This window comes from Aaosphaeria arxii (assembly GCF_010015735.1).
Source record: "Aaosphaeria arxii CBS 175.79 unplaced genomic scaffold BU24scaffold_2, whole genome shotgun sequence".
Lineage (NCBI taxonomy): Eukaryota > Fungi > Ascomycota > Dothideomycetes > Pleosporales > Aaosphaeria > Aaosphaeria arxii.
Window position 1 is genome coordinate 5,055,956 of NW_022983475.1, and position 25,338 is coordinate 5,081,293.

A 25,338-nucleotide genomic window follows, 5' to 3' on the forward strand; every position below is an offset into this window, starting at 1 on the left:
AGTCCAGGGGAGTCTACGGCCCGCGTGCTGTGTCATGATGATCTGGCTGGCGCTGAAAATTCTGGTCCTTCTTGCGTGCTGTAACAGACTTTGTTCGGATGCCACCGTGACTCTCTGACACCACACCCTGCCAATGTTCCCCTGCCTTGCCTTTTAGTCTCCGTCCCTCGTCTGGACATATATAAAATAGAGTCCACCCGTCTGGGGAAGCTAGTTTTTGGATCATCAGTCACCAATACCAAAAGATCTTCCACTACTTGTCAACTCCCGTACGCTACCCTTCCCCAGATCTTCGACGGGTACCTACATACAGCAATACACAAACATATATCAGCATCATATCATTCAACAAGCCCAACTAATACACCAACGAATCGACCAACATCATCAAACAATCACAATGCCTTCCTACCACATCACTGAGCCTCACCCTTCGGTGCCCTCATCCAACATCTACCATTCTGGCCGTGGTGGTGCAGGCAATGTAACTCGCGTCAACCCCAAGAACGTCACAGATGGTCGCTCTGCAACAGGCCCTGCTTCTCGCGTTAAGCTCACCCCTCCTCCTCACAATGCTCTCTTCACCTCAGGGCGAGGTGGCGCTGGTAACGTCCATCGCGAGAAAGAACGGGCCATGTTCTCTTTCGACGAGGAGCTTGCACAGCAAGAACGCTTGAGGGAACATGCCGCTCCTGTCTATCACATTGGCCGTGGAGGCGCTGGAAACCTCGTCGATGACCTCCAACCGCGTTGCGCTCGCCAAAACTCCGCCTCCTCCACCCTCTCCTCTGATTCGGAGGCTGGCGTTCGACGAAGCCTTGAAGGTGCCTGGCACAAGGTCAGCCGGCAGTTCTCTCGCCAGTCATGATACATGAATCTTTGGGACGAACGAATAATCCATCATCTATCATCGACTTCGCATCATCGTCACCATCGGGCATTACGAGCAAGGCGTTTGGGGTTTCCATCTTTTGAATTTCCTTTGTATCACTGGCCACCAACCTTGTACGTCTGTACACCAAAAAGTTTTGCGTTTATATCACACCCACCGAGGTCATGGATCCTACCTATCTACCTACCCTCCGGAATTCAAAAGTTCCTTGATACCCGTGAGAAGAGCAGCGTCCCTTGACTCCTCGCGAAGAGGGCTTCAGCGTTTTCATTCTATTTTACAACCAGCGGCGAAGGATATACCCCGGGATGCCGGTGAGGGCTTGGACCAATGATGTCCACATAACTATCATTGTTTACATTTTCGCAACCCATGGAGTAGTTCATTATGGACGAAACTATCGTGGTCGCTGTTCACATAACTTATTAGTCCCTTGTGGGCTTAATACAATTCAATTCTTCAACTTTCTGATTCATGAGGTTATTCCGCATTCTTGTGGTGAATAGTTTTCAAGTTACAGTCACGTCCTCTTCTTCGTGACACTTCGTTCCGTCAATAGCAAACCCTCAGTGCAACGTAGCCTGGCTATTTAGCCCCGTAGGAGTTTGCCAGTTTAGGCTCGCCTCCTCTGTCCCCGTCAGAATCCTACAAAGTGGCGTACTCCATATGTCCACGACTAAGGCTTCCCCGCAATTTCGGCGTTGTATCGCTAGTGCAACGCTAGTCCCAAAATAAGCAGTTGTCTGGTCTCGCGTTCCCTGGCAACCAACCTCTCAATATGATTGGCTAAGAAAATTCTGGAATTGATTTGACATATTCTACCCTTGTACTTATTATTACATTCTTCTTCATCTTCTTCTAAATTGACCGGTAGTTAACGACGAGCCGTTTCGAAGAGCTATTTGATTCCTGGCATGGCTCATAGCATACATTCTCCATTAAAATGATGTAGTCCAGTTGTCGCTTAATGTCCTCTCATATCCATAGCCCGTGGTTATGTGACCATCAATCTCCAAAGAGAACTAGGCCAGGCACGAAGCTTCCTCTATTATCGTTGATAGCACATCCTTGCTATTGATACTTCTCATGATATTTTAAAAGTTACAATAATGAACGCATGGACATATCATGACGAAAGCTGAAACTACAACGAAGACAACCCCACACAAGGCTACAAAACCACGTTTTGAAAGGAACAAGCATGGATCTACGTTTGCATGAACACTGTATACTCTTTGGTTCATATGTGATATGAAGTTCATCATATTTTGTTGTATTCTTCCATACCGCATCTCTAGATATGAAAGGAGCATATCCTCCTCTTCAGACCAAGCACACCAAAGCCGAATATGCCAACTGTGTACCAAGTGATTGCAGTAGCCACCTAAGCTCCAAAGAGGCTACAGAAATTAGATGTAGCAAGTGCCAGATGCCGCAACTACAAGGCAGAGTTGACTTATATGAATCATTCAAAGCCCCTGCCAGCTAAAATCAACGGCGGCGGGCTCTCCGATGATATTTACTTCTCCTCATAAGATCGATCGTCAAAACTTCAAGGCAATCAAAGCGGCTCAGTCAGGTCTTACTTTCACCATAGAAGAATTAGGGCAAACAAGTTTTCCACTATGCGTGACAACATTCCATTTACTATCAGATAATTGACTCGACATTGTTATAGCACGCCATTGGATGCTCCATGTAATGTACCTATGGAACCATAACTACTATGAAGAGTCTTGCGCATCGTGGTGTAGCAGAATAGATGAAGTTATTCGGGGATCGCGTGTATAGGAATAGGCACTATGCAGGATGCACATAGATTGATTAGGGCTGCCGAGGGAGATCGAGACATCATCTACCCGCCGACAGAGGCCTATCGACAGAGGCAAATATCTTATTATCCTACCTATCCACCAATTGCACGTCGTGCCTGTGATGCTCCCTCCTACAGAGGCGTCTATACGAATAGCATAGATTTTCACCGTCCTTCAGCATTCACATCTCTTCAACGACTTGCGTGCAACCCTATCGCCTGGCCTGGTAGATCCACCTTTTGGTATAACCTACCACAACCAGCTTTCTACTTGGCAAAACTTGACTCTTTGCAGAAGATCCTTCATATGCTGGCCAGTAGTGACTGCTGTCTCGGCTCGCTTTCGGTCATTTTCTTACTCCACACATATGCCCCGGGGCACTCCTTCGAGAAGTGAACAGTTACTGAACGGAAGTGTGAGATGTCGACAAAACGCGAAAGAGACCTAGTTGATCAGACAATGACCAGAACTTGTATATATGGAGTAATTGAGATCGATGCAGATTTTCTGGCAGTATCAGGGCGCACTTGCAAATGGGGTGCTTACAGCTCTGAGTCCATCCACAAAGCTGAAGGATGAAGGTCGATCCATTCAGTAATCGCGCCTACGGTCGAGATGGATGGTTTATTTTAGCTACTTGGGATTGCATGAGCACTGATTTAGAAAGTATTGCCGTAACTTTTGTATCGCATTGTATACATTCGGTTACATACAATAGTATGAATGATACACCGGAAGCGGGAGTGATGAGATGCCGAGCATTCCGTAAGTTGGCTTCCGTCCCGGCATGATTGGTAATCTCTCGACTTCTCTTCTCCAAGTCGCCATCATATTGTATAGTGTGGGGATCTTGCACGCTCCATATCTAGGTAGCTGCCATAGCAGACTACTTTCGCACATGGTAAAATTGATAATGATTTCCAACACTTTACTAAGTCGATGCCTGGTTGCTAGGGTAATCCTTTATGTATTTCCAGAAACTACAATTTCTCTCGTGCACTTGAAGTTTTAATATCATCTTGGAATTATCCTCTTTTTGTATCTCTGTGTTGATTATAGTGGCTTGCACCTTTGCGCTCATTTTGCATCATGCCGATTTTCACTAAAGGGCAGTCCTTTGAAGGCCTTCCAGTCATACCCAACGAGTTATACACAATAACTTCACCACGACACATTGCCCAAGCGCACATTGCCATCGAAGTTGAAGAAGGAGCAGGAATGCGTGTGCGACGCTCGATCGGGACTTCACAGTTGCGCAATCTCACACCTTTTCTGATGCTCGATCACTTGGACAGCAGATTAGGCAGTGCAGGTAATGCAGGTGCGCCGGATCATCCTCATCGTGTGGGTAGCCTGTCCTGCCAACATCTTTATCACCACATGACTTACTATCGGTGGATATGATTGACATCAGGGTCCGGATTTGCTGACAAAAACCAGGGGCAGGAGACCATAAGCTATGTTCTCTCAGGTGGTATTGACCACGAAGACTTCGCGGGTAACCATGGCACTCTCGAAGCTGGGGACCTACAATTCATGACTGCAGGCCGTGGCATCATGCATTCCGAAATTCCACGCGTGGATTCTGAGGACACGCCGAACATTGGTTTGCAATTATGGGTAGATCTGCCTAAGGCGCTCAAGTACTGCGAGCCAAGGTATCGCAACCTCAAAGCTAAAGATATACCACACGCAGTAGCGGATGATGGAAAGGTTAAATGCAAGGTTATAAGTGGACAAGCTTTCGGAGTGGAGAGTTGGAAAGAGCTGAGCTATACACCGGTTTGGTTTTTGCACTTCGTGCTTCTGCCAAAGGGCAAATTCAAGCTTCCTTTACCTAAAGGATGGAATGCGTTCCTGTATGTTCTATCAGGAGAGATCTCTGTGGAAGATGGCGATCAGACGCGAACATACAATCGCTTTACCAATGTTGTCCTCGAAAAAGAGGGGGATAGTGTTGGAGTCGAAGCTGTCGAAGGTGCCTCGGATGAGGCAAGCTTTATCATCATCGCGGGGATGCCGCTCGACCAACCTGTGGTGCAATATGGGCCCTTCGTTGCGACCAGCAAGGCAGAAGTGATGCAAGCAGTTGTCGACTTTCGGACCGGACAGAACGGGTTCGAGAGGGCCGTCAACTGGGTCAGTGCAAACTCGAAGTCGAGGCACAACTCCTTGGCTAGATGATAGCTATGGTTAGTCGACAGGTTTGGTGATAATTTCGGGGGTAGGATTTTCATTACCGATTCGATGTAATTAGATTAATGATAGGTAGATGTTGCGCTCTATAAGATGATGGACAGTAACTAGAGCACGAATTATGTCACTGAAACCATGTGGACGAATCATGATGATACACGGAAACAAATTCGAAGCGTTGACTGTAGCGCACTCAGTAACATAGCCAGCTAAATGCTTCTCAGCCCTCACTAGCCCTAATCAAGCGATATCTGACTTTTTGGTGGATTATGTCTGCCCTGGATGGACAGATGCGGAGATGGGACCGCACAGTGTGAGCTTACATTGTTTGAACCGTGTACTGTTGCCAGCTAGAAGCAGAATCAAATTGTATTTTGCATATTTTCGTAGTACTCGGCCTTATGCACCTCGTCTCTCGGAAGTCAAGTGCATTATTGGAATTTCCACCTTCGTGTCAGTCCTGAAACCCAACACGGTGATCTATCCAGTTCTCCCTTTAGCTCTGAAGAACACATTCAATGTTGTTGCGTTCATTCCTTTCTTTCATAAAACCGCCGAGTATCTAGTATGTGCGTGTTTATAGGCTTCCGTGGAACAAGATGAAGGCCGTGGATATGGCGAGACTTGATTTGTGATGAAATTACTCACTGGAAAGGAGTAACAAACATCCGCGAACGAAGCGAGTAGGATGAAGCCTGGACAAGTACTGAAAATCAATTGTTGCGTCGTAAATTAATATTACTTACGTGAGATTCTGATAATCTGTTTCCCTCCTGTAATCGACATGGCGGGCAAAGTTGCTGATGCTGCGCCGCATGCACGACGCCGCACGCAACCCGGAATCGGCGCCTTCTACCTCAAGGGGTTATAGATTAGTACATGATCGACAGTGACTGTGGTTACAATAAGAGCTGGCTTGAGCGTTGGTTGTTTCTCGGTACCGCCCTTTTGGTACATTCTTGGATCATTGGATACATGAGAAATGTAGTGAAGCTCGACATACGGATCAGGAAAGAAAATCGGAGCAGAATTAGATTGCTTCCAATATTACATACAGCCAAGATCCTCGTCCATTTGAACTTGGGTTTTTCGCGTGGTCGATAATTCTATTACTGGTATGATTAGACAAAGCGATATGGTCCACCACCCTGAGGTGGCCCAAGCATACAGTCCATGAATGTAAGCAAGCCGTTTCCGAGTGACGCAAGAAAATCATGACTTCTCATTCTAGTGCACAAACAGAGACTTGATTCAAGCGGACATCAAGTGGAATCAGTCTTGTCAACTAGTACTGCTACACTAATCGTATTGCACAGCACTATGGGTGGGTGTTTTACTTCTTGCGTTAAACCTCAACTGGCCTGAATCTTACAAACAACTCTGGCTTCCACCACAGGAAATGCATTTTACAAGTGGATTCCCAATCGAGATTCTCATCCACAAGTTCCATATCAAAGCTATAAATCATTTTTGTAAGTTGCGAACACATTTGCCCATAGGCGAAACTTGTCGATGTTAGCTAATTTTAGTTCTGATGCAAAGAAAACAGACGCTTACAGTTTTCCAGGGCAGGCTCTGGGGCCAACATTGAAAGGTTGACTCGCATCGGTGGTATCACGGCACTCTGGATCAATCCAGCGTTCTGGTTTGAAGGCGTACGGTTCGTGGAAGTATTTCTCATCATGGGTCAGCGCCCAAGGAGAGACATAAAACTCGGTCTTTTCAATCTGTTAGCTTACAAAGCGGCTACTTCTTAACATTTTGATGATTTACCCCTTCAGGTACATAGTAGCTGCCTACTGGCCAACCTGGTGATTTGCGTGGTGTGCCCTGCGGAGCAGGCTGGAATATACGCATACTCTCTTTGAGCACGGCGTTGAGGTAGATCAACTGTGTCGTCGAAGCAATATTAATGTCTTCATAAGTGCTGTAGTGCGATCGTACTTCCTGTTTGAGCTTCTCGTGTATTTTCGGGTGCTTAAGAAGATAGTATGTCGTTGTAGCCATGACCGTGCCAGTAGTGTCCCCCCCCGCTAGACTGTTTGAAATGATTAGCGATCATTTTACATATAAGAATTGGGCTGTGGTCCTCCTATGTAAAGACGTACGCCAAGTCCGATGCGTGAGAAGCCAATTCTTCTCGAGACATCTTGCCACTTCGAACCATGGCAACGACGCTTTCAAGGAAATCATGCTGCTCGCCAGTTTTTTCCATTCGTCTATGATATGATCAGCAAACCCAGTATAACATAACTCATACAGTGTAAGCTTACGCCGAAACCTTTTCATGGGCGAAACGGGAGAAGACATTGCGGATACCAACAGTCCACTTGGAGGGTATCGAACGCGCGAGGAACAGAGCGAGCGGAATGCGTCGTACATTATCCATGATAGTAATAACAAGCATATGTCCAAGAACTAGATCAAGCCAGTAATGAGATCTTTCTTGTTCGACACAGCCGAAGGATTCGCCAAATGCCATCTCTCCAAAGATATCAAAGCTCAGGTACTGGAACCATTTGGTCATGTCAAGACCTTCACCGGCCGTACCCAATCGGCCTAGCTTCTGGATCCAGGCATCTATGTTCCTCTGAATCGCGGGCTCTTGTTGGCTTAGGCCTTTGGCTGAGAATGCCGAAGCAAAATATTCTCGTTTTTTCTGACCCAGAACAGGGTCAATTTCAGTACCCAGCGAAGCAACCTCAAAACCAGAGTTAATCAGTTCATAAAATTCGTTCTTTGGTATTCTTGCCGCACCACCTTGTCGAGGGGTATATATGGCCTTCCGAGCTTCGACGCTACAGAACGATAGTTCATTAGGACTGACACGGAATACCTCGCCTGCCTTTGATGTTGGTGCCAATCGCGCAAATCCACGCGAGATAACTCACCATAGCGTTTATGGCATGCTTCAACATGACGATGGAAGCGGCCACCTACTGAATAATAGAATCGCCAGAGCTGCAATAAGTGAGCTACAATATTATTAACATATGATCATAGAGTTTCCTACTAGCGTTGATCTGGCCAGGAACGGACCAGGAAATCTTCTTAGAGGGTGGAACCATAAATTGTACGAAATCTGTAGGACAAAGTATGCAATGGTCTATTGTTCGGTCAACTCCGATCTCTGCAGGGCACACAAGCGTTTACTTACCAGACTGAATACTGATCGAAGGATACCATTCCACGTCCATTGAATCTCAGACACGTTCCCTTCATATAAGTGACTTTTCAGTATTCCATAATTATGTAAGATAGGATTATTCGTTGCTTTCAACACGTCCAACATATCGAAGAAGTCTAGGGTACTTAAGAGTTGCAAACTAGGCACTTTAGCTATAAAGAACAGCTTTCGGTACCAGGGCAATATAATGATTAAAAGAAGTACAGAGCAGTGACATCACTGAGCTCCCTGTCTCATTGCGACGGTTAAATTTCTCATGGGGCGAACTTGACAAATGGAGCGATGACCAGATACACCGAGGTTTGGTGACTCATAGTTGCGCGTCTTTTCGTCATAAGGTGCTTGCATCAAATCCAAGCATAATGCTACCCTTGATGGTGAGATACACGTAATTATGCCGAACGATTGATACGCATTGGGCATTACGAAGGCATCACGAAAACACCCCAGGCGTCGCTAGTGCGACTGTGCAATACGCAGATGAGCGATAAGGGACACTGCTCCACTAGCTCACATTAGCTGGCTTTTGTGCATACTAGACGAAGGTTTAGGAAACCTGGTATCTTCGCCCCTCAGGTGATACCGTTTTCTTCCAGGACCCTGGCGCTATGGCCATTGCTAAGGCTGATCACTGACGTAGGTTGGAGAATGATCTTCACACTGTGAATAGATTATGCTACCGGCCGAAAATTTCTGCCTCCCGTTCATTACCACCCTATGTAGACTTCATAGAAATATGTCAATTGTCTACTCCGTAGTTAACTTTCTTATGAAACGAGATGCGGCAGAAATTCGTATTCATATCTATGCATGAGGCCTTCGGTTACAACATTGACTCCATACCATACAAGTCCTTGGTTTTAGATATTACCGAGGTCGGTATGCGATCCTGTTTTGTGGCATGAGAATAGCCTTCTAGAAACAAGCGCAGACCTGGATGTTGGGCCCATAGCAAGAGCCCTTGCAGGAAATCCCACTCACGTGAATAGATCCAGTACCAAGAACCAGCCTCCCGTCACGATCGGGGTGGCATCTGAATCATGCATCATCGTACTATACTGTTTTACTCTCCGCAAGTTGCATCTTAAAGACCGACCGTCTCAATTTGTACCGGAGAAACGCAGGTGCATGACGCAGGGCTGTATTATCTGTGCTCGTTGATCAGAATCCATCATGACATACCCTTGTAGTCTCTCACGGATTTCCTGTTGTCGTCTTTGTCCCTTCAACAGATGTAGTATCGAGAGTATGTATTTAAGCTTAGAACTACCCATCTAACACCTTTATTGACGCATGAACATATCTCTGCTCCTCTCTCCTCGTCAATCTAGAAATCCCAATTCTTTGAATACTATCAGTTCATTTGCCTCCTTCAGAATATCAAACATCACAATGCATGACTCCGGTTATCCATCCCCAGCAAGCGATGCTCGCTCTTGCTCTCCTCCTGCCCCCCCGAGGACTTCTCAGCTTCCAAAAGACCTACGCCCAACGATTTTAGAGGTTCAAAAACATCCGCTTACAGACAGTGTCGTGAAGGAGGTCAATGACTTCTTCCTTGAGCACTGGCCATTTAAAACCGAAAAGCACCGGCGACGCTTCGTTGACGAGGGTTATGCATGGGTCCTCTGCTTATACTGTCCCCAGTCATGGGATGATAGAATACACTGGGGCTGCCGACTGCTCACGACTGGGTTTCTGATTGACGACCTTCTCGATCGTATGTCACAACAGGATGGAACCATCTTCAACGACAAAGTTATAGACTGCTGTCGCGGAAATACACTTCCAGACCGTTCGGTACCTGCTCAATGGATCATGTACGACCTTTTTGAAGAGATGAGGGCTGTAGACAAGCCACTTGCGGATGCTTTGCTACAGCCTACAATTGACTTCCTCAAGGGTCAGGTTGATGCCGAACGGTCGAAACCGATGGGTCTAAGCGAATACTTTGTTCTCAGAAATGATGATGTTGGCAAATAGTGAGTGAACTCAAAATGTGTCTCTAGGCTAAGCTTCTAACATTTCTGTCAGCTTTCTCTCGGGAATCATGCGATTTGGGATGGGGCTCGAAATGAGCCCTGAAGAGCTTGAGCTCATCAAACCGGCCGAGGAAAACTGTATGAAACATGTATCTGTTCTGAACGATATCTGCAGCTTCGAGAAAGAGGTTCTTGCAGCCAAAGACGGATTTGATCTGGGCGCAATGTGCTCATCGGTCCCGATTTGTATGGAGATGATGGATGTGAATGAAGAACAGGCAAAGCGAGTGATGTGGGAGATGATTCGCGCTTGGGAGGTGCGACACTTCGAGATCAGGGATGAGATTCTCAGGAAGAATCCAAGCCCGGCCCTTGCGGCCTATATCAAGGGATTAGAATACCAGATGTCAGGGAATGAGCTATGGAGCCTTCTCACACCACGCTACAACAGAACCGGTGCACTCGGTTTTACCGAAGGGCGGTAGAAGACGACTTACGTCGCCCAATGGAGTGATTTGTGCACTATTTACGGGCACAACTCGAAATTTTCAGAATGGCGGAGCTATGCTTTTCATAACCTTGTATCTACCTAGAATTCCCAACCATACGCCTTGAGGCTTATTAAATGCTAGCGGCCCCGTTATTCATGCAAGTGACTAGCGATGCTCTTGTTTCAACGAAGTCGTTGAGGGTTGGATCATCAGCGCTACTCCCGTTCAGAACTGAAGAGGCTGGCGAGGCTGCTACTGGTGATACTCTGTTCCGGGATCTTCGCTTTTTGCGTTTTGATGAGACAATATTCCGCTAAGGCAAGGTTGCTCGGATTCATTCGACCGCTGGCATAATCTACGTAACGTAACCCAGATGGTAGAGGAACGGGCCCAGACTAACATTGTCTAAGACGAGGAGGATTTGTATGCCTACAAATCGATTCGAGACTAACCCCAACCTTACAACAGGTGGTTGCTAACCCGGTTTTTCTCCTGCGCATGGTAGGCAACGATCAGCATTTCAAAAATTAATCAATTCCTCCATCACTCGATGGCAGCAACGGCTTTTAATGCCCCGAAATCTTGTCTTCACCAGGCCTGATCAACTCTTCACACAACTCCATCAGCTCACACAACCTCGGAACTAATCAAATGTTTGATTCCTTCTCATCCCTCCTTCCTATTCATTATGCAGCGCCAGAATAAAAGCAAGCTGCGTAGCAGTAAGCGATGATGAGAGATGTAAGCACTATTATAGGTGATGATTATATTTTAAGCCTTGCTGGCTATACCGATGGTGCCAGTGTCCAATCACGTGCTCGAAGAGTAACTGTAGTTCAGAGTACATAGCAAACACACGATGTGTTCCCCTGCTCTCCTGACTGCAATTTTGCATGTGCCTGCGTCTACCCCTTTCCTATTCGCTTTTTAGAAGCCCAAGCCCATAAAGTATCATCTGCTCCTCAGGCGAGTCCAACCGTTGTCAATGTTTGTAGATAGAGCATCCTAGTCATCAAAAGCTGCCCCTGGGTGGCCTGGTTGCATTGAACAGGAGCAGCCTAGCTAGTCGGAGACTAATTTTTAAGTACATTAGTTAGTTGTAACGGTGTTGAGCTATTGCATGGGACGGGCCGGTAGTATGAGATCTTGGCTGTTGGCTTTCGCCTCAGAAGGATTGGTACCTGGAACGTGCATTGGCACTACTTGTGGGGGTTGTTGGAGTTGTTAACGGTACGGTACCCCTGCTATGATAATATTGTGCCGCCCCAATGCCCCATCCTGCCTTGTGCTTACTTGTGTATCCACTTTGTATATACCCAACAAGCTAGACAAGGCGGAGTAACGGCCGCTGTTGCGTGTTCCCCTCGACATGGGATTGGGTTCTCTTGTCGAATGAACTACTGTCACACTGCTAGCTGCGGGATGACCCCGTAGGTGCCATTGTAGCACGGGTGAGATAGGGAGATGGTCCACCCAGGAATAAAAGAGACGCTTCCTCAAGTACATTCACTCCGAGTGGAGACTTAATGCCTTTACGGTCCGTTTCGGATTCGCTCATCATATTTCCTTGATTTGAAGTACCGTATCTGACGGAGTGGCCAGCCACGAGAGTCATGATGGCGCCCACGATGCACAATTTCCATCAATGGCACACGCGTGCCATAGAGGAAGGTTCGAAGCAGATGTCGATGTTCGCAGTGGCAATATCATTCATTATCATTACAACATTTGTCATGGGTGTGAGGCTGCATGTTCGACTTAACCTCGTTCAAGGCGGACTCGGACTTGATGACATACTCATGCTTGTTGGAACAATTTTCAATCTTGCACTTTCGGCTGCGAACATGATATGTGCCTATTATGGAGCAGGAAAACATAGTATGTCTGCATAATACCACTCAACGCCATTAGGAAATCTAACGGATGGTGTAGCTGCCAACATCCCGCCCGAGGACTTCGAACCTCTACTCAAGTCCAATCTTGCAGTTCGGTTGTTGTACCTCGCTGCGTTGTGCTTGGTTAAACTCAGCATTCTGGTCTTCTACCTTCGTCTGGATCACAGGAAGTTCACCAAATACGCAATATACTTCCTCATATTCACAGTGTGTGGACTCTCGGCTGCCACACTTGTGATCCTTTTGATTATTTGCATGCCCACATCTTTGTATTGGGATGTCGCCCAGCAAGCCTTGCACCCTGAGAAGTGTTGGGATTTGGACACCCAACAAGTTTTTTACAACGCGCATGGCATTCTCAATATCATCCAAGACGCAGCCATTTACGTACTGCCGATGCCGATGCTGTGGAAACTTCAAATTCCCAAGCGCCAGAAGGTCGCTCTAGTAGCGCTTCTTTGCGTCGGTTTTGTAGCTGTCGCAGCTGGATGCGTCCGTTTCTATTATGTGTTGTTCTTGGCTGATGAGGCAGATATGTGGTGGTATATGGCCGACTCGTTGAATTGGTGCAGTATTGAAATTCACGTCGGTAAGTTCAGACATGAGTGATACTAAAAATAATCTTTCAGCATCAAACACTAACAACTACACTAGCCATCATATGTGGATGTGCATCAACATTCAAGGTCATGTTCAAGACCTATCTCCCAGGTATTTGGGGCAATACGATGGGCGGTTCCGGAAATCCTCGCCACCAGTATAATCAGTCGCATAGCGGGCAGTTCGCATTGAAGCCATTCAGTAATAGCTCCACACAAAAGTCAAGCAGCAACCGCAAGTATGGCGTTGGTGATCTCACTACGGTCGGATATGGAAGCGAAGAAAACATAGTCAAGGACCAACCTGGACAGCCAGGACAGCAGGAACACCAAGAGTGGGAGAATGGCATAAAGATGAGCAAGGATGTGACAATTCATATCTCAGAAGCTGCATCAAATCATTCTAACGACCTCGGCCGTAATGCTGAAGTGAGGCAAAGCCGCATACAACGTGGCTGGTAGAAGAGGGCTCGTCGATTAAAGACGGGCGTTGCCAAACTTTAGTTATGTAGCTATTTTAAAAGTATTCATTTTGTGTTCATTTTGAACACAGGTATGGCACTTATGTTCTAGAATTGGTGTTGATAATCGCACTCGCATACTTGATTATTCCAAATCAGATGAATTCCATCACTTCCTCATCTAACGGCACTTAATCAGGGGTGATACATCACTTAAACCTGGGCAAAATATGTATCCAACAATTTATTCACATTCAATCCCGGGTTACTATCTTCTTAAGTATGGAATGAGTGGTCTGGTCAATTAATTTCCTCTTAAGCCAATGCACGCATCTAGAGTGATACCTCTTCGCCCATCACGAAGCGCAACAAACTCGTCGTGGAATTCCTGCTTCCAAGCTTCCTCTGTATACTGCGGTTTCCAGCCAAACAACTTGGGGCCCAGCGTACCCTTCATTGCCTTGTGACCAGCCCAGCCACGCTCAGCAACAGCAACCTGGCTAAACATGATCTCGTCGGCGATCTCTTGAAGCGACACTTGGCGGACTTCTCTTTCTTTGGGCGTGCCTTCGCGGGGAAGCACGCCTCCCGCAAACGCAGCGTCGACGCATCGTTCCATGATCTCTGTATTCAAGATGCGGGCAACGGCAGGGAAAATGATCCCTTTCCTACCAGTTGGGATGAATCCAACACCACGGTCGGGCCGTTCAAGAATAGTTCGTACTACGAGGACATAGAGAGCTGCAAGGTCGCTGACGTGTACATAATCGAAATTTGCGGTTTCGTTGAGCTTGAAACCATATCCATGAGTAATGGCATATCGCAAAGCAATTGGGATGACTAGGCCGGCTCGATTGAATAGTCCACTTCCTTCGCCAAAAATCAATGGTGCATTCAAGCTGACAGCATTGACACCGCTTGCCTCCGCAGCCTCTAGGACACCAACCTCAGCACTTCGCTGAGGATATGGTTCTCTAGCATCCGCCTCTTTCATGAAATCGAATATGGCTCCGGCATCTTTCTCATCGTCCCACTCACGCTCCGGGTGAGCATCCTGCGTTAGGGGACGATCGGCCAAATTAGTGCAGCCAGCGATGTGCACGATCCACGGGGCAGGCCCATCTTTTCGCCTTCCCAGACCTTCCACAAGCGCCTTAGCACCCGCGGGAATGAAGCCGGAGCCGACGTTAACAACAAGGTCATAGTTTGCGGCAGTATCCGCGACGGTTGTAGTGTCTTCGAGTCCCTTCCATTTGATGGGGTTGACCCTATCCCCATAGGTTTCCTTCAGCTTTTGTGCTTGCTCAGCAGTGCGCACAGCTGTGTCAATTGTCAAGCTCTTGAGGCTCGGCTCTTCGCTCTTTAGAACTTGGTCGAGAAAAGTACCGCCGACATAGCCAGTGGCACCGGTGAGGAGGATGTTACTCATTGTGTGTCGTCGTTCTGATAAGTGGAGGAAATTCCGTGGGATGAAGAGAGTATTGCAAGTATACGACTGGAAGATTTGATTGCTACATTGCACAAGCTGGTATTGGGGGTATATATGGTACTTTTACAAGTCTCGAAACATCCTGGTCGATATACTCGCTGCCACACAAAATCTGGCACTGACTCGAATAGCAAAGATTAATACGTTCGTCACTGCAGTAGAAAGACCTTTGAAACACGCCACCATATCACTGAGCATGTCACTTTCTAGGGGATCGGGGTTCCAGTTCAACATTGGGTCACTGTGGACCGGTGGCGTGGGGAGGGAACATGGGTAAGTGTCTCTGAAGAGGCTGACAAGGAAGCAAAATGCAGATGGCTTCTATAGATGGCAGGCGCATTAAGCCGGTCCCCTGCTAGCAATCTTTGCCGCCAACTGGAGTAAAGCGAGGCCTTTCAGCTTTTACGAGTGACGGATCACGCCAAGTCGTATCCCTGAGGGCACCAAATCCTGCCTTGCTCTGGCGGGTTAGATTTGAACCTTACCTTTCAACCTAATCGGTATTTGTTCTATAGTAACTATATTTAATTAGTAGCATAACTAGAGAGGAGGAAAGTAAAGGTAAGAAGATTATATATATTTACTATAGGCTTTATTAAATAATATATTTATATTTTAATTAATTAATTAATTTTATATAGTAGTAACTAAATGTAATGGGCTGGTGCCCAGGAGATATACCCTGGATGAGATCCAGTGTAGTAATCGCGATAAAGCGCCGTGAGAACAACTAACGACTACCAGCTGCCTGTCGAGGGCACTTGGTGGCCAGTGTAGTTGAGTACTTCTCCTGAGTTTCCTAGTTAGAATTAGCGTGGTTTTCGTAAGGGATTCTTATAATCCCTACTCGAGGCTCTCTAAGACCTCTATCGAATTCATTACTGTTATCAGGTATCTGCAAGCTCTGCGCAACCCTTATAAAAGGAATACTAAAGGAATATATAGAGTATATTAAAAAAGTATTACAGAAACTATAATAGTACTACCTACTAATATAGCCTAAGAAGAGTAAGTTTTATATATAAAAAACTAAATACTTGTTACGATACCAGAACCTATGAGGGCAGAGAAGGCGTCAAGTACTTGGGACGGAAGTCGGAGATCGTGGCCAGAGGGCTCGATGACACCCAAGGACCAGTCACGTGATCCAACATCACGGGGACAGAGTGATCAAGGTGATCAAGCCTTGGCGAAATCGTGAAAAGCCAAGATCTTGAGCAGCTTGATCAAAGGACTAGGAAGGACGGATATATAAGATTGCTAGATTTCATATGTAGGAGTTCTTCGTAGTCAATAACAAATTGTATCTGATCTTTTGGAATTACCTTACCAGTACAATAGTAGCTTATCCCCCTGGATAAGTCAGAGTTATTATCTTGTCTTGATACTCGCTTTACCCTATACAAACCTCTGCGATATACCCCTCTTACCTTGTGTAGTAAGTTACCTATCGTTACACATTGACTACCATTGTAGGAAGCAACAGTTCAAGACAACATGGTCAACCAATCCACTTCAGCAGCGGCGCAGCCAACAGCCCAAGAAATCATCAACCAACAGAACGAGATCATCAACCGACAGAACGAACAGTTGGAACAAATGAGACTCATGATCGAAACTCAGAAAACAAATGCCTTAGCCAAAATGATTGCCAAACCCGAAAAGTTCACAGGCAAAAGGGGAACAGTCAAACCCTTTATGACCCAAGTCAAGGCATGGTTGATGTACACGGCCCCAGCAGCAAACCACGGCGACCGAGTAATGGCAGCAGGAGCTCTCATGACCGAAGACGCAGCCAAATGGTTCCAACCCCTGCAAAGAGACTACTTGGAAAACGCAAGCAACCTGAAAGAGGCCCGCGACGACACCAAAAGGATCTTCGAAGACTACGACGAATTCGAAAAAGAACTTAACACGGTGTTCGGGGACGTCGACGAGGAAAGGGTAGCCCTGAGGGAGCTAAAAAGCCTTAGACAAATCGCGTCAGCCAGCAAGTACACAGCAGACTTCCAGAGGATCCGAGCATCCTTGAACTGGGACGAAGACGCCCTCGTAGACTTGTATTACCAAGGGCTGAAGGGAGACGTGAAGGATGACCTTGCAAGACAAGAGCTACCAAGAGAACTGGACGAGCTCATAGCACTTGCAGTAAGGATCGATAACAGGCACTTCGAACGAAGGCAGGAAAAGAAGGGGCACCAACGCCCAGAAATCCGAGCCAATCAGAAGAAACAAAGGCCTCACTGGGATCCAATGGACATCGACGGGGTCAGAGAACCCAAGTCCAAAAAAGAACGCACAAAAGGGCAGAAGAAGCGCTAGTGGTCGAAAGCCGAGAAAGAAGAACGACAACGCCGGTTTGACAACAAGGCCTGCCTGAGATGCGGAAAAACCGGACACTTTGCAAGGGACTGCAAAGACGAAGAACAAAACAACCAACCAACGAGAGCTATCAGGATAGCCATGGTACGCGAAAAGCTTACTCCCGAAGAAGCGCGCGAAAGAAGCCGCCTAGGAAGGTGCGCCAGATGTGGGAGCAGCCATTCCAAACAATGGAAGTGCGAAAACGAAGTCGTAGACTGCACCACCTGCAACCACCGACACGCACGAAAGGAAACGTGCAAAGGAGGAGTCAGCAAGCTCGCGCCAGAGGAGGTTGTCAGAAGGGCAACCAGGGGCGTGTGCACAGCATGCGGAGGACCCCACACCAACCTGGAGTGTATGGAAAAAGCGACACTCGGACAACAGCACGCACTCGTCAGTGCGTATACCGAAGTGTTGGAACTCGGAAAAACCCACACACGAGCCTGTGCCGACGACTGCGGAAAGTCAAAAGAGATACCGGAACACCAAGCAGCCAAGCCAAACCTGGAGAAGCCACTCACGGCAAGTGACTTCATGAAACCAGAATACATCGACACAAGGGTAAAAGCCCGCATGTGTTGGATGTGCTGCTCCAGTATACACCTCGGCCAGGACTGCAGTGAGAAACCGTGGGAACAGAAGATTGACCCGAACTGTAAGACGCTAGAGGCGGTATTACGAGCAATCGAAGCACAGCACGACACTTCAAGCGAAGGAGCATTGAAGTTGCTACACAACATCAAGCATGGGAAAGAAGAGTACAAACCCCATCAAATAATCAATCAATCGGAAGACAGTGACTCTTCTGAGGAAGACGATTACCGGGAAGCACGAGAAAATGCTACACCAGAAACAATGGATTGGGACAGTAACCAAACTTGGGAGCAACCAGCCCCAGGCCTGGAAGACCAGAGCGAACCACCAGTGGCACGACCAATCCCAAACGATAAGGTGATCACATGGACCATGTTAGCAGAGACGGTAGTGGAACAATTCAATCAGTCCAGTTGCTGGATGTGCAATGACTGGGCCCACGAACCTCGCTACTGTGAAATGAGCAGCTACAAATTCGTCATTATCGGAAAAGACAAACAGGACGAAGCACGATGGATCATTCACCAACAGAGCCCCGAAGTCGAAGTAAGATTCGAGGACATGGACGCAGAAGGGTACTGCGCCACGCAACACATGGAACAAAGCTATTGCACTGACAGCAAGATATGCTGGTACCACGCGGTCAGGGAACACAACGTAGCAATGAGGCCAGGAGATTTCCATCACACCAAGGAAAGAGAATGTATGGTGGTAGGATGCCACGTACACCAACCCAAGGAAAGAGCCAAGAACCACGCAGACAAAGGATGGCTAGGATGCTATGAAGACGGATGCGAGATGCACTACATAGCGAAGCACCTAACGGGATGCTGGCCAAAAGGGCCGTTCTGGACAGAATACCAGGAATGCCAAAGCCAAGAGGGATGCGGACACCTACACCCAACCAAGCAACATCAACGCAAGAACTGGACCATGTGCAAGAAGATAGCGTGCACCTTTCACGAGAAGGAAAGGGAAGCGATGACGCTAAGAAAGCACCCAAGCTGGGCACCAGGAAGAATGTGCCACAAGGACGGATGTGTAACGGATCACACCAAAAGCTGGGGATGCCAAATTCGAGACTGCAGAGAGCTACTCGATGGGCACTACGAAGAGAGCTCAAAAAACTAGGAGCCCTTCGGAAAGACGACCGATCCGAAGAACAAAGAGCGTACGAGACGGTCAGAATAAGAAGCATTCACAACAACGAGAAAGAATGCACAATAGACGCCAAAATCAATAACCAGAAAATACGGGCGCTACTGGATAGCGGAGCCGCAAGAACCCTCATATCACCAGAGTGTGTAGAGAGGTTAGGACTCAAGTTCAGAGTCAAGAAAACACCAATGAGAGTCGCACTCGCAGACGGATCGGACATCGGTTACGGAAATGGACTGATCAACATGGAAACTATACCAATGATGTTACGAGTCGGAAACGATGAGAAAAGAATCTCACTAGGAATCATGCACCTGGGAGGTACCGATATGTTCCTAGGATACGACTGGTTGAGAGAATTCAACCCATCCATAGATTGGATAAAGAAAACGGTACACAGCCGAAGGCCCGCAAGGAGGGTTGCTGGTATCCGAAAGGAACCTACAGTTCGGAGCTCACCATCGATTGGTCGGATTGGTAGGATATCCGCTTGTAAGATCGCGAGAATCTACAAGAAAAGACCCTCAGAAGTAGGAGTCATATGGATCCGCAGAACTTTAGAGAAGTCAGGAGCGGAAACCATAGAGATACCCCAGGAATACGAAGCATTCAGGGATCTATTCGAGGAAAGCGAAGAAACACAGCTTCCCAAACGACAGCCATGGGATCACAAGATAGATCTGGAACCAGGCAAGAAACCACCAGCACTGAGAATGCTGCCCTTGACACAGGATCAAGAAGAGGAACTGAGAAAGTACCTGGAGAAGAATCTCAAGAGAAGATTCATCCGAAAGAGTAAAAGCCCCGCGGCGGCACCAATACTCTTCGTGCCCAAGAAAAATGGGAAACTACGACTATGTGTCGATTACAGAAAGCTCAACGACATAACGATCAAAAACCGATACCCACTACCACTCATTCGAGAACTGATGGACAGACTCCGAGGAGTCAAGTGGATGACGAAGTTCGACATCCGAGAGGGATACTACCGAATCAGGATCGCCAAAGGTCACGAGTGGAAAACTGCCTTTCGAACACGCTACGGCTTGTACGAGATGATGGTAATGCCATTTGGGTTAACCAACGCCCCGGCAACATTCCAAGCAGTTATCAACGACGCACTACACGAATACTTGGACGTATTCGTAACAGCCTACTTGGACGATGTACTAGTGTACTCCAAGGGAACGCTGAAGGAACATGTAGAGCATGTCAAAAAAGTATTACGGAAACTACAACAGTACCGCCTGCTGATACAGCCTGAGAAAAGCGAGTTTCATGTACAGAAAACCGAATACTTAGGGTTTATTGTCGGAGTCAACGGCATAGAGACGAGCCCAGAAAAGGTCAACAAAGTGTTAGAGTGGCCAGCCCCAACGAAAGTAAAGGAAGTACAGTCCTTCCTTGGGTTCACGAACTACTATCGACAGTTCATAAAGGATTACTCAGAAGTAACGGCACCTTTGTCGGAACTCACAAAGAAAAACAACACGTACAAATGGGAAAAGGGACCAGAGGAAGCATTCAAAGAGATAAAAGAACGCTTCAAGGTCGGAGGAATCCTGAGAATGTACGATCCCGAAAAAGACACCAGGGTCGAACCCGATGCGTCCGACTTTGCACTGGGAGGAGTGTTAGCCCAGAAAGACGAAAAAGGGAAATGGAGACCAGTGTACTTTCACTCGAGGAAGTTCTCAAAGGAAGAACGAAACTACGACATCCACGATAAGGAATTGCTCGCAATAATAGACTGCTTCAAGGCATGGAGAGTCCAACTAATAGGAGCACGAAAAGAAGTAGAAGTGTTGTCGGATCACAAAAACCTCGCGGCTTTCATGACAACAAAGGAACTAAATAAAAGGCAAACGCGATGGGCAGAGATGATGGCAGACTACAACTTCAAGATCATCCACCGGGCAGGACGACTGAATGGAGCAGCGGATGCGCTTAGCAGAAGAGTCGACCTGACGCCAGAGGAAAGAGAAGAAAGAACAGAAGCAATGTTCATTCTTGGAAAAGATGGAACCCTACGATACAACCAGATTCAAGAGGAATCAGTACGAAGCGTCACCATCCACGAAGGAAATCACGAGGAAATGGTAAGAAACCTTCACAAAGACAAAATGTACGGCCACCCAGGCGTACAAGGAACCATCGACAAAGTCTCACGACTACATAAAATCCCGAAGCTACGAGAGATAGCGGAGAAAGTAGTCAGGGAATGCCCCGAATGCCAACGGAACAATGTCAAGAGACACAAGGCATACGGACTACTACAACCAAACCCAGTGCCAGAAGCACCCTGGCATAGTGTCACAATGGACTTCATTGTCAAACTACCTGTAGCCAAAGAACCAGGATCCGGAAGAAAATGTGACAGCATACTGGTCATCGTCGATCGATGCACGAAATACGCATACTTCGTACCTACAAACGAAACGATTGTAGCATCTGAACTAGCGTATGAAGTAATGAAGACACTCGGAGCAAGCCACGGGCTGCCAGCCGAATTCATTACGGATAGAGGAACACTGTTCACATCCAAGTATTGGAATACGTTCCAGAAAGTATTAGGAGTGGTACGAAAGCTCTCGACGAGCTTCCACCCCGAAACAGACGGACAAACAGAGCGAACAAATCAGACACTGGAGCAATACTTGCGAAAGTATGTCAACGATGAACAAAATAATTGGGTAGAACTACTCCCCACAGCGCAGTTCGCATATAATAGCGCTAAGTCCGCAACAACAAAACAATCACCATTCTTTGCAAACTACGGCTACGAACCAACACCATACGGAGAACCCATCCGCATGGAAGAAACCGTCGCCACAGCAGAAGAAAAGGCCAAAAGGATGAAGAAAATTCACGAGAATTTAAAGAAAAACATCGAAGCTCAGAACGTGAAGAGCACAGAGCAGGCCAACAAGAAAAGGATCGAGGGACCGACCTTTAAGGAGGGGGATAGAGTGTTCCTATCACGAAAAAACATCAAAACCAAGAAGGCCAGCAACAAACTGGATAACTTGAGGATAGGCCCCTTCGACGTTAAAGAAAAAAGAGGACCAGTCACGTACGAACTAGGCCTACCAAAAAATATGAGGATACACCCAGTATTTCACAAGAAACTCCTAGAACCAGCACACGGGAACACAGAAACACCAGTTGCACCAGACGCTGCAGAGGAAGAGGAATACGAAGTAGAAGAAATCCTCGGAACTAGGAAACAAGGACGTCAACAACAGTCCCTAGTAAAATGGAAAGGGTATACCCACGAGGACAACACGTGGGAACCACTCAAGAACTTGACGAACTGCCGACAGTTGTTGGACCAGTTCCGAAGTCAAAGTTCGCAACCCAACTGGGAGAAAGAGCGTCAAAGTCAAAAGGGACAGCGTCCCCAGAGGAACCACTCGGTGCAGTGGAAGGACCAGACGGCGAGGACTCGGTCGCTTGCATCTGTTCCAACTCCTCGATCGACAATCGCTCACGCTCAGCCAAGTCGGCATATCGCTTCTCCGCTAGTTGAAGCTGCTTGCGAAGACGAATCTCACGGCCAAGGGCCTCATGAGCGGACTCTTTCGCACGAAGAACCGCAGCATCGGCCTCGTCAACTTGACGACGCAAATCGGCCAACATGCGACCAGCACGATCGAAATCCTCAGCGGTCACCACCTTGTCACACTTGCGGGTACTCGCGAGACACTCGGTACAGAACCCAGAATGACGGTCAATCACGCAGCGAAGGGAACGAGTGCGACAGCCACCGCAAGGATTGGATGATTCGTAGTTGGGCATGTCGCGAGCCAGACAAGCAAAACGGGCAGAACGACGCTCAGAAGACGAACGCTTGGGAACCTTCGGCATGGTCAGAAAAGAGCAAGAAAGGCATAACTCCGCAAAGAGTGGGGGACAGCGCCTATATGAACTCACCACCGGAACGGAAGAACCCCGCAACCGAAAGAATGACTTTGCAGGAAAGTCAGAAAAATGACAGAAATTACGGGACACCGGGTGGCACAGACTGCTGCAAGACGGAAGAAGGCTTACAGGGTCTTCGAGACGAAGTCCTTAAGGGGGGAGGTAATGTTACGATACCAGAACCTATGAGGATAGAGAAGGCGTCAAGTACTTGGGACGGAAGTCAGAGATCGTGGCCAGAGGGCTCGATGACACCTAAGGACCAGTCACGTGATCCAACACCACGTGGACAAAGGTGATCAAGGTCTTGGCGAGTGCCAAGAAGGTTGAGCAGCTTGAGCACCTTAATCAAGGACTAGGAAGGACGGATATATAAGATTGCTAGATTTCATATGTAGGAGTCCTTTGTAGTCAATAACAAATTGTATCTGATCTTTTGGAATTACCTTATCAGTACAACAGTAGCTTATCCCCTTGGATAGGTTAGAGTTATTACCCGTCTTGATACTTCGCTTTATATCTACTGAACTCTACGATCACCCGATTTACCTTGTGTAGTAAGTCACCCATCGTTACACCTAGGAGGTGGAAGACGTGATTAGGAAGCTCCCGAACAACAAAGCTCCCGGCCCAGACGGGATACAGAATGAGGTGTGGAAAGCCCTATGCGAGGACCTTAAGGAAGACATGGCGGAAGCAATAACAAGAATGCTAACCAACGGCACCATCCCAATGGGCATGAAAGAATCGACCACTGTTGTCCTCCGCAAAGAGAAGAAGGCCGACTACTCGCTACCTAGTAGCTACAGACCTATAGCCCTAGAAAACACTATAGCCAAGATAGTAGAGAAGATCGTAGCGAACCGCATCACATCGGAAATGGAGGCCAGAACCCTACTTCCGAACAACCAGATGGGAGCAAGGCAACAACGATCGACGCTATCTGCACTGGAACTACTGACTGGCAGCATACAAACAGCATGGGCAGCCAAGAAACCAGTAGTCTTGGTCCTCGCTCTTGACCTAGCAGGCGCATTCGACAACGTATCCCACAAGAGGCTCCTATGGGTCCTCCGATCTAAGGGGTTCCCGGAGTGGGTAGTCACCTACATCGAATTATTCCTCACGGACCGCCGAACCAAAATCAGCTTCAACGACTTCACGAGTGCGTGGATCAAAACCGAGACAGGCATCCCCCAGGGATCTACACTATCACCTATCCTCTTCCTCTTCTTCATCGCCGACCTCCTGGGAGAGTTTAAAGACGTTAAGGACGACACAATCGGATTCGGATTCGTGGACGACACTAACCTTATTGCATGGGGCAGATCCGCCGAGGATAACTGCAGGAGACTTTCCAAGGCACACGATAAGTGTGTCGCCTGGGCTAAGAGGTTTGGGGCCAGCTTCGCACCCGACAAATACCAACTCATACACTTTACGAAGAAGCGAAAGACTAATGAAGACCTAAAGTCTACGGTAACCATACTGGGTGTATGGCTCGACCCAGGGCTCACCTGGAAAGACCACATAGCTAGGGCAGCTGTAAAGGGAGAGGCCGCATTCAAATCACTGGCGAGGATCACAGCGTCGACATGGGGCCCATTAGTACGCAAATCCAGGCTGCTATACCTCGCAGTGGCCAGGCCCACAATGACATATGGTGCCCAGATATGGGCCGTAAACAACAAAGGAGAAAGCATAGCAGAATCAAAGACCAAACCTCTTACGACGACCCAGAACAAATGCCTTAGGAAGGTGCTAGGGGCGTATAAACGAACCCCCATCGCTGCTATTGAAAAGGAAAGCGGCACGCCACCAATAGACATATACCTTTAAACAATAGCCATGCAATGAGCTGTCAAGACAGCTCACTACCTAGTCACAGCACAAATCTGAGAAACACTAGCCTCGATATGGGCAGCGGCGACCACTCTAAAGGGCAGACGGGGTAGAGGCCGACTAACTAAACACACGGCCCAACTAAATGCCCCCATAGACAGCATGCGGGAGAGAGGAGACAAGATCATAGAGCAACGCCGAGCCACGCAAAGACAAGAACGACGGGACGGACAGATCCAAGCTGTTAAGGAAATAGGAGAGGAGCATACTGAGCAATGGAGAGACAGGTGGGAGGCGGAAAGGCGTAAGCCCTACTGCACCGCACCTACATGGAAGGACCTATGGGAAAGCTAGCTACTCCACCTGTATGATAATGCACTAAAGCACGTGGCAACGTCTATTCTTCTCCTACGCACAGAAGTACTCGGTACCAGGGCATGGCTAGCGAACGCT

The 25,338-nt window shown here is 47.6% G+C and overlaps 8 protein-coding genes across 8 annotated transcripts; 5 read left to right on the forward strand and 3 right to left on the reverse strand.

Moving 5' to 3' along the window:
- The first annotated feature begins 137 nt into the window (after positions 1 to 137).
- Positions 138 to 1,034, forward strand: BU24DRAFT_136860 (uncharacterized protein). The gene has a single exon (XM_033521097.1). It carries the CDS (start codon positions 401 to 403, stop codon positions 866 to 868), a length of 468 nt encoding a protein of 155 aa, XP_033388649.1. The 5' UTR covers positions 138 to 400; the 3' UTR covers positions 869 to 1,034.
- A 2,827-nt stretch (positions 1,035 to 3,861) lies between these two features.
- On the forward strand, positions 3,862 to 4,845 carry BU24DRAFT_366187 (uncharacterized protein; the record flags this gene model as incomplete). Its single annotated transcript, XM_033524303.1, has 2 exons — positions 3,862 to 4,050; positions 4,147 to 4,845. Coding segments are annotated over exons 1-2 (825 nt in total), but the record flags the coding sequence as incomplete, so codon positions are not given.
- A 970-nt stretch (positions 4,846 to 5,815) lies between these two features.
- BU24DRAFT_366189 (cytochrome P450) lies at positions 5,816 to 8,544 on the reverse strand. Its single transcript, XM_033524304.1, has 8 exons — positions 8,060 to 8,544; positions 7,916 to 8,008; positions 7,794 to 7,863; positions 7,176 to 7,743; positions 7,011 to 7,121; positions 6,676 to 6,940; positions 6,460 to 6,620; positions 5,816 to 6,407 (listed from the first exon to the last, which is right to left on the reverse strand). Exons 1-8 carry the CDS (start codon positions 8,192 to 8,194, stop codon positions 6,248 to 6,250), a joined length of 1,563 nt encoding a protein of 520 aa, XP_033388651.1. The 5' UTR covers positions 8,195 to 8,544; the 3' UTR covers positions 5,816 to 6,247.
- A 937-nt stretch (positions 8,545 to 9,481) lies between these two features.
- On the forward strand, positions 9,482 to 10,556 carry BU24DRAFT_459904 (terpenoid synthase; the record flags this gene model as incomplete). Its single annotated transcript, XM_033531767.1, has 2 exons — positions 9,482 to 10,071; positions 10,124 to 10,556. The coding sequence occupies 2 exons, from the start codon at positions 9,482 to 9,484 to the stop codon at positions 10,554 to 10,556; spliced, it is 1,023 nt and encodes a 340-aa protein (XP_033388652.1).
- A 1,293-nt stretch (positions 10,557 to 11,849) lies between these two features.
- BU24DRAFT_419859 (uncharacterized protein) lies at positions 11,850 to 13,718 on the forward strand. Its single transcript, XM_033527316.1, has 4 exons — positions 11,850 to 12,099; positions 12,165 to 12,440; positions 12,495 to 13,046; positions 13,112 to 13,718. Exons 2-4 carry the CDS (start codon positions 12,179 to 12,181, stop codon positions 13,516 to 13,518), a joined length of 1,221 nt encoding a protein of 406 aa, XP_033388653.1. The 5' UTR covers positions 11,850 to 12,099; positions 12,165 to 12,178; the 3' UTR covers positions 13,519 to 13,718.
- BU24DRAFT_419860 (uncharacterized protein) lies at positions 13,699 to 15,286 on the reverse strand. Its single transcript, XM_033527317.1, has one exon. It carries the CDS (start codon positions 14,944 to 14,946, stop codon positions 13,822 to 13,824), a length of 1,125 nt encoding a protein of 374 aa, XP_033388654.1. The 5' UTR covers positions 14,947 to 15,286; the 3' UTR covers positions 13,699 to 13,821.
- Positions 15,287 to 22,201: 6,915 nt separating this feature from the next.
- BU24DRAFT_419861 (uncharacterized protein) lies at positions 22,202 to 23,091 on the reverse strand. Its single transcript, XM_033527318.1, has 3 exons — positions 23,056 to 23,091; positions 22,398 to 22,980; positions 22,202 to 22,341 (listed from the first exon to the last, which is right to left on the reverse strand). Exon 2 carries the CDS (start codon positions 22,918 to 22,920, stop codon positions 22,420 to 22,422), a length of 501 nt encoding a protein of 166 aa, XP_033388655.1. The 5' UTR covers positions 22,921 to 22,980; positions 23,056 to 23,091; the 3' UTR covers positions 22,202 to 22,341; positions 22,398 to 22,419.
- A 1,528-nt stretch (positions 23,092 to 24,619) lies between these two features.
- On the forward strand, positions 24,620 to 24,918 carry BU24DRAFT_419865 (uncharacterized protein). The gene has a single exon (XM_033527319.1). The coding sequence runs from the start codon at positions 24,639 to 24,641 to the stop codon at positions 24,795 to 24,797; it is 159 nt and encodes a 52-aa protein (XP_033388656.1). The 5' UTR covers positions 24,620 to 24,638; the 3' UTR covers positions 24,798 to 24,918.
- The last annotated feature ends 420 nt before the right edge of the window (positions 24,919 to 25,338 follow it).